The 11,270-nt window shown below is 41.4% G+C and overlaps 1 protein-coding gene across 1 annotated transcript in view; it reads left to right on the top strand.

Moving 5' to 3' along the window:
* Window positions 1-8,935, top strand: part of SLC44A1 (solute carrier family 44 member 1) — a 231,916-nt gene extending 222,981 nt beyond the window's left edge. Inside the window, exon 16 of the mRNA XM_070795226.1 lies at window positions 7,167-8,935. Within this exon, the coding sequence (XP_070651327.1) occupies window positions 7,167-7,181 (15 nt within the window). The 3' untranslated portion in view covers window positions 7,182-8,935. The remainder of the gene's footprint in view (window positions 1-7,166) is intronic.
* The last annotated feature ends 2,335 nt before the right edge of the window (window positions 8,936-11,270 follow it).

Consider the following 11,270-nt stretch of genomic DNA (forward strand, 5'->3'; position numbering starts at 1 on the left):
TGTATTTATTTAATTTTTTTAAGGGGGAGCCTCTGAAGAGGGTAAAACAGGACATAGGGGGGATCAGAAGCAGAGGGATCGTAGTAAAGACAGGAGGTTAAGTGGAAGTCTGTACACTTACAGCAGAGGATCTGAAGCCTTCTTCTCCCTCTGAGCTCCCAGAAATCTAGCAACCATGCCTTCAGACCCTAAGCAGGAGACTGGAAGATTATTCTCTGGGAAATCTGAGTAGGCCAAGGGAAAATACCTAAAGATATTAACACCAGGAGTTCTCCAACAAAATGGCCCAGCCGAATCATCCTGTAGTGAAGTTCTTCAAAACCAACACCTACTCACAAATAAAAAGCTTTTCATTAGTTTTTAGCACCCTATTCTGTTTTTTTTTAATTGATGTATAGCTGATTTATGGGCTTCCCTGATGGCTCAGCAGTAAAAAAATCTACCTGCAATGCAAGAGGCCCAGGTTTCATCCCTAGATGGGGAAGATCCCCTGGAGGAGGGCATGGCAACCCACTCCAGTAGTCCTGCCTAGAGAATCCCATGGACAGAGGAACCTGGCAGGCTGCAGTCCATAGGGTCCCACAGAGTCAAATACAACTGAAGCAACTAAGCAGCAGCAGCACGGCTGACTTACAGTGTTGTGTTAGTTTCTGGTGCACAGCAAAGTGATTCAGTTGTACGTATATACTACATGTACATAAATATGTGTGTGTATATATATATATTCTTTTTCAGATTCTTTTCTTTTATGGATTATTATAAGGTATTGAACATGCTGAGTGCTCCATTCCTTTTTTTAAAGGAATTTAAATTTTTGGTTGTCTTTATTCCTAATGACAAGGGAACATGATGGAATTTAGACCCACTGTCCACCCACCTATCCATCATCCAGGCAGCCACCATCCACCTGTCCACCATCCATCCATCCCTCTTATTTGTTCTTACTGAGCTCCTGATGGGTACCAGGAATGGCCAGGTCTGGGAATATAGGGGTGAACAAGGCAGCTATAATCCCTATGCTGATGAACCTCATGTGCCCCATTCTTAAGAATTACTAGACGCCTAAGGCAAGACTCTACCATGAAAGACCAAAACAAAGAGAAAACAACAACCAAATAACTTGGAGGAAACAGACTGCAAAGTGTAAGAACACTTTAAAAAAAATTACTAAATTCAGATAGATGATAAACTTGGAGGAAACAGACTACAAAGTGTAAGAACACTTTTTAAAAAAATTACTAAATTCAGATAGATAATAGAGAAGATTGTTTTCATCAAAAAGTTGCGTTATTTAATAGAGGAAGGGACTTCCCTGGTGGTCCAGTGGCTGTGCTCCCAATGCAGGGGACCCAGATTCGGTCCCTGATCAGGGAACTAGATCCCACACGCTGCAAAGAAGATTGAAGATCCTGTGTGCCGCAACTGAGACCCAGTGCAGTCAAGTAAAGAAATACATAAATAAATATTTAAAAAAGAGGAAGATTCAGAGAACAGAGGTTGAGGGAGGGAGGGAGGAAGAGAAAGAAAAGAAAGGGGAGAAACGTCATACTTAGGAAAAGGATCAAGAATCAGAACAATCAGAACATTGGCTTTTTCAACAGAGCACTGAAAGCTAAAAAAAAAAAGAAAGACAGTTTTAAAATTCAGACGGAAAATGATCATTGAACTCTATGATCTATTCAAACTATCAAATAAATATAAGGGTAGAATAAAGATATTTCAGATATGCAAGGGATTTACATGCAGTCATACCAATCATCATCAAAGAAAATTGGTCACTCAATGTTTTCTACATAAAAAACAGAAAATAATCAGGATAAACTATTTTTATTTCATGGAGGTACAGTGAGAAAAAATTAACAATCAAAAGAAGGCATGATGAAATCTGAACATAATAAAAAATGAGAGAATTTGAACCATTTGAATTTACTTTTTATTCAACAAACATGTACTGAGAACTACTTTTTGCCAGCATTGTTTTAAATGATGAGGGTGTCTGTCCATCTGTGCTCAGTAGAGAATGACTCTTTGCCATCCTATGGACTGTAGCCCACCAGGCTCCTCTGTCATGGGATTTTCTTGGCAAGAATACTGGACTGTGTGATGCCACTTCCTCCTCCAGGGGATCTTCCTGATCCAGGGATTGAACCCACATCTCCTGCTTGGCAGATGGATTCTTTACCACTGAGTTACCTGGAAAACCCAGCATTTCTGTAAATGATGAGGGTACAGTGGTGAAGAAAACAGAAGTCTTTGCCCTCATAGAGCACTTTAGGGAAATGTTTAAATAATAATTACACATCTAATTAATGAAATGTTATGCAACCATTGAAAAATACATGAATACCAGAAACACAGGAAGTGTGTATAATATGATGCAGGGTAAAAAGACCACAAGCTGTGGACAAAGACAAAAAGGGAAATCATAAGCCTGAAATGGATATGCTAGGATAGCAAAATTATGAATGTTTTTCTTTTTTCAAAATTCCCTTTAATTTTATATTAGGTTTTCTAACAGACAGGGGAACATCAAAACCCAGGATGCTAAAGGATATTGTATTTAAATTCAGGTGCCATCTAATAAATTCTCCCAAGAAGCTGTGTGATGCCTCTTCCTCAAGAAAGAGAAGGGGAAATAACCTATTCCTCCAAAATCACTGCAGGTGGTGATTGCATCCATGAAATTAAAAGACGCTTACTCCTTGGAAGGAAAGTTATGACCAACCTAGATAGCATATTAAAAAGCAGAGATATTACTTTGCCAACAAAGGTCCATCTAGTCAAGGCTATGGTTTTTCCAGTGGTCATGTATGGATGTGAGAGTTGGACTGTGAAGAAAGCTGAGCACCGAAGAATTTATATTTTTGAACTGTTGGTGTTGGAGAAGACTCTTGCGAGTCCCTTGGACTGCAAGGAGATCCAACCTGTCCATCCTAAAGGAGACCAGTCCTGGGTGTTCATTGGAAGGACTGATATTGAGGCTGAAACTCCAATACTTTGGCCACCTCATGCAAAGAGTTGAGTCATTGGAAAAGACCCTGATGCTGGGAGGGATTGAGGGCAGGAGGAGAAGGGGACAACAGAGGATGAGATGGCTGGATGGCATTACCAACTCGATGGACGTGAGTTTGAGTGAACTCTGGGAGATGGTGATGGACAGGGAGGCCTGGCGTGCTGCTGTTCGTGGGGTCGCAAAGAGTCGGACATGACTGAGCGACTGAACTGATGGGAAAAACATGGCCACTTGCTTAGATGTTATCATAAACTTTTTATTTCTCCTTCAGCTATGCAGAGAAAGATGAGGGTGTCGGAAAGAATGCAGATCCAATGTCAAATGGGAGGCTCGAAAGAGCAATTAAACCTTGCCTGTTAATTAGTTCCATGGGTTAATGAGCTCTAGGAGCGGAGTGAGCAGACTCCCTTTAACTGAACTAGAGAAAACTCACTGGCAGCTTAAGGGCAGTTGGCACCATAGTTTTCCATACAGGACGCTAGTTTCCTGGCCCATGAGAGAATAACACAGTGGCAATGTTTCTGAAGTACTTTCCACAGGTGGTAGTGAAAGCTCAATTTACCACCATGTGCTTATGTCAAATGAGATTTCAGGAATCTCCATGTGAGTTACTGTGTAAAGAATTCCTTTATACTGTAGAGGAAGCAAGGATTTCCTGGACCAGCTGATTAGATGTAGTTGGACACTAAATCTGAGAAGAACATTCTGGGTTCCCAAGGTATCTAACACAAAAAGAAAACTCAGGAAGCCTCAAAATGAATGTTCTAATCACGCCTTGGGATGAGTTAGATGTTCTGAGTTTTTTCATGTTCAAGGGTAGTAGGAAAGATATTGCATCAGAGTGTCATATCAGATCTTATTCAATTAGACTATACATTTTGTTTACGTTTGGCTTTTTAAATAATATGCTAAACTTTAAAAATAGGAAGAAAGCTAACTGCAATGTTATTATGGAATCGTGGAATAGTAAAGGACATTATGGAAAATTAAAGAAATACGAATAAAGTATGCAGCTTAGTTAATAATTATGTACCAGCGTGTGTTTGTTAATTGTGATAAAGGTACCATAGTGATATAAGATGTTAATAATAGAGAAAGCTGGATGTGAAGAATATGGAAAGTCTCCATAGTATCTTTGCAACTTTTTTGTAAACCTAAATCTATTATAAAATTTTAAATTTTATTTAAATTTAAAATATATATAGGAGGGAAGAACTATTATCTCAACCTCAGACAAGTCACAGCTTTGGCATAAGTCTAGTATTCAGGCTGCATGACTGCAACTAAGCATCAGCCACTAAGGGATATCAGTTGAGTCCAGTTTCTGTTATTTTCAGCGACAGAGAAAAAAGTTGAAACTGCAAATCAAAATACTTAAAAACCATAAAGTATGGAACCGATAAGACAGCAAGGTTTAGATTTTGGTTGTGGAAAATAGGAAGTCATACATTCTTGAGTGAAGAGGTGATACAGTGAGAACAATTGAGGGATTTGTTTTATGAGCAGACTGCAAAATGGATTGAAGCTGAAGAGAGGCTGAAGTAGGGTTATCAGTGCTGCTGCTGCTGCTGCTGCTGCTACTGATGCTAAGTCGCTTCAGTCGTGTCCAACTCTATGACCCCAGAGACGGCAGCCCACCAGGCTCCCCCGTCCCTGGGATTCTCCAGGTAAGAACACTGGAGTGGGTTGCCATTTCCTTCTCCAGTGCATGAAAGTGAAAAGTGAAAGTGAAGTCGCTCAGTCGTGTCAGGGGTATCAGTGAAGAGGTGATAATTGGCAGGTGAAACAAAAGCATTAAGACTAACCCCCTAAAATGAAACTTAGGGCAAAGGTTTCAAGCAATGTTATTCTTACTGTTACATACAACCTCTTCTAGGCAGCTGGGGACAAGCAGAGTCTGTTGTGCAGATGGCTATATCAGACGATCTTAGCCTTGTTCCATTAGATATCTGAGATCATAGAAGCCCTTTCCTTGTTCCAGGTCCACGGTTCTTGGTCTTTGTCAGGTCTGTGTGTTGTCATCTCTGCTTGTCCTGCATCAGCTCAGTACTTGTTTGATAGTCAAACCTGAGTCAATGTTTCTTTTTTATTTTTAACCCATGGAAAAAGCAAGAGAGTTCCAGAAAAACATCTATTTCTGCTTTACTGACTATGCCAAAGCCTTTGACTGTGTGGATCACAATAAACTGTGGGAAATTCTTCAAGAGATAGGAATACCAAACCACCTGACCTGCCTCTTGAGAAATCCGTATGCAGGTCAGGAAGCAACAGTTAGAACTGGACATGGAACAACAGACTGGTTCCAAATAGGAAAAGGAGTACGTCAAGGCTGTATATTGTCACCCTGCTTATTTAACTTCTATGCAGAGTACATCATGAGAAATGCTGGACTGGAAGAAACACAAGCTGGAATCAAGATTGCCGGGAGAAATATCAATCACCTCAGATATGCAGATGACACCACCCTTATGGCAGAAAGTGAAGAGGAACTAAAAGGCCTCTTGATGAAAGTGAAAAGAGGAGAGTGAAAAAGTTGGCTTAAAGTTCAACATTCAGAAAACGAAGATCATGGCATCCGGTCCCATCACTTCATGGGAAATAGATGGGGAAATAGTGGAAACAGTGTCAGACTTTATTTTTTGGGGCTCCAAAATCACTGCAGATGGTGACTGCAGCCATGAAATTAAAAGACGCTTACTCCTTGGAAGCAAAGTTATGTCCAACCTAGATAGCATACTTAAAAGCAGAGACATTACTTTGCCAACAAAGGTCCGTCTAGTCAAGGCTATGGTTTTTCCAGTGGTCATGTATGAATGTGAGAGTTGGACTGTTAAGAAGGCTGAGCGCCGAAGAATTGATGCTTTTGAAACTGTGGTGTTGGAGAAGACTCTTGAGAGTCCCTTGGACTGCAAGGAGATCCAACCAGTCCATCCCTGGGATTTCTTTGGAAGGAATGATGCTAAAGCTGAAACTCCAGTACTTTGGCCACCTCATGCGAAGAGTTGACTCATTGGAAAAGACTGTGATGCTGGGAGGGATTGGGGGCAGGAGGAGAAGGGGACAACAGAGGATGAGATGGTGGATAGCATCACTGACTCAATGGACGTGAGTCTGAGTCAACTCCGGGAGTTGGTGATGAACAGGGAGGCCTGGTGTGCTGTGATTCATGGGGTCGCAAAGAGTAGGACACGACTGAGCAACTGAACTGAACTGAATGGATTTTTTAAAACTTTTCATCAGGAAAGGATTCAAACTTATAGAAAACTTGCAAGAATAAAAAGAGTACACTGATAGACTCTTGTTACATCTACTGTTAAATATTTCTCTCTCTAGGTATATATGAATATACATAAATGTATGCACATTTAACATTTTTACTACTTGAGGATAATTTGCATACAGACTTTAGTCCTATTTCATTTTATATTTCCTAAGAATTAGGACATTCTTTTACAAACCACAGCATAGCTGTCAACTTTGGTATGTTCACTCAGTCACTGTTTGTTGAGTTGAACTGAATGACAGGAACACCCATCATCCTAGTCTGACCTTTCCCATCGCTGCATCATGGGAGTGAAAAATTCAAAGTTTTATTTGAATTTCAGGTTTGGGTCTTTTAGAGTATCACAGCATCAGATTTTTCAGATTAGTTTTGAATTTCATTCTTTATGGCTTTGACTCAGTTGTTCAGCTATTCTGAAAATGTGTTTGTGAGAGAATACTACGGAAAGCAATAATGGCAAACACTAACCGAGCATTCGTTACTGTCAGGCACTGTTCTAACGCATTTAATCCTCACAACAACCCTAAAGGGACATGCCATGATTGTCTCCATTTTATACATGGGGAAATGCAGGCACAGAAGTTGAATAATTTACCCAGAAACAAACAGCTCGTAAGGGGGCAAAATCAGGATTTGCACCCAGGCTCTCATATCTCTTTCTTAATAGTTAATATAAATGTGCGTCTGTTAAACTAAATGTATGTCTCTCTGTCTCTCTGTCTGTGTGTGTGTGCATGTTTAGCCTTCTTACATTTCACAGTGTCTTCTCTAAAGAGGATCCCACACTATTTCTTGTTATTGATTGCTTTTCATTGTGTCGTGTTCCCCTAGGAGAGATGCATTCATTATCTTGATGTGTTTATTTTTCAGCTGAGGCGAAGGTGACTGGTCCCAGGAGCCCAGAAGAATGGACTCAGAGGAGGCTGTTTACACGAGGTTCTCCCACTCACCAGCTGTTGAGAGTCTATGGATGAAGAGCAGGATCTTATTACTTCAATGGAAGCCTGTGACCATGATCCCAGCCACCAGTAGCCAAGAGGACTTGGTACAGTGCAGCTGCCTAATAAATGATTCATCAGAAGCATTTGATACAAACGTGTTGCAGCAGCATCTTCAAATTTAGTGTTGCCCTCTTATCTAGGCTTGTGTTTGTTAAGAGATCCCCACTGTCTCTCACTTCCGTGCCAGTACTGACCTGAAGGCTGGGTCCACAGTGGATTCTCGTCATGCAGGCTGGCTCTGTTTGACTGCTATTTATAAAGCCAGTGTGGGTTAGTAACTATTTATTGAGTGCCAGTTCCATGGCAATTGTTAGTGCTTTACAAACATTTAATCCTCATGCAAACCCTGTTGCATGAGGTTGTACCTGTTATCTCCATTCTGCCCTCCAGACAATGGAGGCTCAGAGAGGTTGTATGCTGTGTACAAAGTCACACAGTTGGCAGAGTAAGGGCTCAAACTGAGAGAAATCTAAAGCCCCTTCACTTTAACATGCTGCTTTTCTTCACTGCTCCAGAGATTATTAGTGCTGCCTTCCTGCATGTTCTCACTGGCATTCTTCTTATAAATAAGGTGGGGATGGCCGTGTGCGTGACGGCAAGTGTCTGAGAGGGAGGGTCAGGAGGCTTTAGAGGCACCGAAGAATCACAGAATTATTCTCTAGGAAAAATAACACAATGCTCTTTTAGATCAGAGGTTGATAAACTATGCCTGGTGAGTCAAATCGGCTCCCAACCTCTTGTAGCAAATCGAGTTTTATGGGAACACAGCCACGCCCAATCCTTTATGTGCGGCCCAAGGCTGCTTACTCCCTACAATGGCCGAGTTGCATAGTTGTGACAGAGGCCATATGGCCCTTCAAGCCTAAAATACTGATTCTCTGGGCCTTTCTAGAAAAAGTTTGCTGACACCTGTTTTACATGACTGAGGAAGACAGCCAATAGTTCTTGTTAGCACCAAATTATTATTTTTTTCCATTTGACTGAAAAACAAAGATTTGTATTGCTAAGGTCATCACTGGTGGTGGTTGGAGTTGGGGAGAGGGTTGATGGCTATAGGGATTGAACCAGGGAGGCTAAGGCAGGTCTGGGCCTCTGGGTCCTCAGCCCAGACTCATCCCACTCATGTCCTTCCTGTTTCCCCTGCCAAATCAAGTTTCCTGAAATAATTCTGCTCATAAACTTTTAAGTGGCTTCCCACTTATAAAATACTCGAATTCCAACATCCCAACCTGGAATTTAGAGATCATAACAATCTGACCCCTATGAATCCCTCTCTCCATCCCTTTTATTCTTTTTTTAATCATGAGCCAGTCACGCCAAATTTGAGTTTATATTTGAAAGCCAGTGAACTTGTCTTTGATTCACTTCTACATAAGCAGAAAAGTAAACATATAATACTGGTGGGTGATAATGGGAAACCAGGCTGAGCTTTCATACATGATGTGTTTCACCTAAGCTAAAAGTTATAAACAAGAATTTATAAATGTTTCAGTTATTAATACTTTTCTACAAAAGACATTCTCCAGTTGTTTAGAAAAAATATTCAAACTAAGGTTTTGTTTTTAAATTGTATTATCATAAACTTTCTCCCACATTGCTGTGTATTTTTCATAAAGATAATTTTTCATGGCTGCAGAATATTTCATCTCTTAAATGTTCCTGAGTTTTCGTGGTGTTGCACAGGTAAATGGGCATTGAAGGGTGCCGTTCCCGTTTCTTCTAACTCCTATCTCCATTCTCTCCAGTTGTTCTTCTCATAATTTTTCACCTTTGCTCAGGCTGTTTCCTTAGCTTGGGAAGGATCCTCGTGTCTTTTCCTGTCTGCTTAAGTCCTAACCTTACAGCTTAAGTCCCTTCACCTTCTGTCTTCGATCTCCTGTGGCTAGGGGAGAGTTCAGCTTGACCTTCAGAATGAGGGATGGATTTCAAGAGACTCATGTCTCTAGAAAATACTGACATAGTGCCATCTTAACTTACTGCAATGGCACTGGCAATATCAAAGTGCTCAGAAACCTCAGAAATCCTTATTCCCTGCTGCTGTATGCAGGAGAATGGTTTATTGTAGAAAAGAATAATAGTGGACATATATTATGTGCTTTCTACATGTCAGGCATTATCATAAGCACTTTATATACATTGTAATTTCTCTTCATGACAACCCTTTCACTTGGGTACTGTTAATACTCTCATTGGAAGGACTGATGCTGAGGCTGAAACTCCAATACTTTGGCCACCTCATGCGAAGAGATGACTCATTGGAAAAGACCCTGATGCTGGGAGGGATTGGGGGCAGGAGGAGAAGGGGACGACAGAGGATGAGATGGCTGGATGGCATCACCATCTCGATGCACATGAGTTTGGGTGAAATCCGGGAGCTGGTGATGGACAGGGAGGCTTGGTGTGCTGCTATTCATGGGGTCGCGAAGAGTCAGACACGACTGAGCGACTGAACTGAACTGAACTGAATTGAATACTCTCATTGTTCAAATATGAACACAGGGGTACAGACAGGTTAAGAAATCACCCAAGGCCATACCACTGGTAAGTGGGAAACTTGGCATTGACTGACTGGCACCAGACAGTCTGGTATCAGAGTCTGGGTGCTTAGCCAATGAATTACAAGTGCTACCAACTCACGATGGCCCTTTCTCTCTCTAGTCTCAATCACCCAGGCTCAATCAGGTCCACAACCATCTTCAGAGTATATGTAGAGGGAAGAATCTGTTCTTACTAAGAGCAGTGAGCCTGTTCCTCTGTGTTGGAGAGACCGGGCTTGGGGCTAGCATCCTTTCACAAAGAGGAGGTCAACAGGCAGATAAACTTGCTGAGTCCTTGGTCATCCTCTGAACATGATAGTTCAGTTCAATTGCTCAGTCTTGAACCACAGCACGCCAGGCCTCCCTGTCCATCACCAACTCCTGGAGTCCACCCAAATTCATGTCCATTGTGTTGGTGATGCCATCCAACCATCTCATCCTCTGTCGTCCCCTTCTCCTCCTGCCCCCAATCTTTCCCAGTATCAGGGTCTTTTCAAATGAGTCAGCTCTTTGCATCAGGTGGCCAAAGTATTGGAGTTTCAGATTCAACATCAGTCTTTCCATGAATATTGAGAACTGATTTCCTTTAGGATGGACTAGTTGGATCTCCCTGCAGTCCAAGGGACTCTCAAGAGTCTTCTCCAATACCATAATTCAAAAGCATCAATTCTTCAGTGTTCAGCTTTCTTTATAGTCCAACTCTCACATCCATACATGACCACTGGAAAAACCATAGCCTTGACTAGACAGACCTTTGTTGGCAAAGTAATGGCTCTGCTTTTTAATATGCTATCTAGGTTGGACATAACTTTCCTTCCAAGGAGTAAGCATCTTTTAATTTCATGGCTGCAGTCACCATCTACAGTGATTTTGGAGCCCAGAAAAATAAAGTCAGCCACTGTTTCCACTGTTTTCCCATCTATTTGCCATGAAGTGATGGGACCAGATGCCATGATCTTCATTTTCTGAATGTTGAGCTTTAAGCCAACTTTTTCACTCTCCTCTTTCATTTTCATCAAGAGGCTTTTTAGTTCCTCTTCTCTTTCTGCCATAAGGGTGGTGTCATCTGCATATCTGAGGTTATTAATATTTCTCCCAGCAATCTTGATTCCAGCCTATGCTTCGTCCAGCCTGGCATTTTGCATGATATACTACTCTGCATATAAGTTAAATAAGCAAGGTGACAATATTTGATATATTCCTTTTCCTATTTGGAACCAGTCTGTTGTTCCATGTCCAGTTCTAACTGTTGCTTCCTGACCTGCATACAGGTTTCTCAAGAGGCAGGTCAGGTGGTCTGGTATTCCCATCTCTTTCAGGATTTTCCACAGTTTATTGTGATCCACACAGTCAAAGGCTTTGGCATAGTCAATAGAGCAGAAACAGATGTTTTTCTGGAACTCTCTTGCTTTTTTGATGATCCAGCGGATGTTGGC

Source organism: Bos indicus, chromosome 8 (assembly GCF_029378745.1).
Source record: "Bos indicus isolate NIAB-ARS_2022 breed Sahiwal x Tharparkar chromosome 8, NIAB-ARS_B.indTharparkar_mat_pri_1.0, whole genome shotgun sequence".
Classification (NCBI taxonomy): Eukaryota; Metazoa; Chordata; class Mammalia; order Artiodactyla; family Bovidae; genus Bos; species Bos indicus.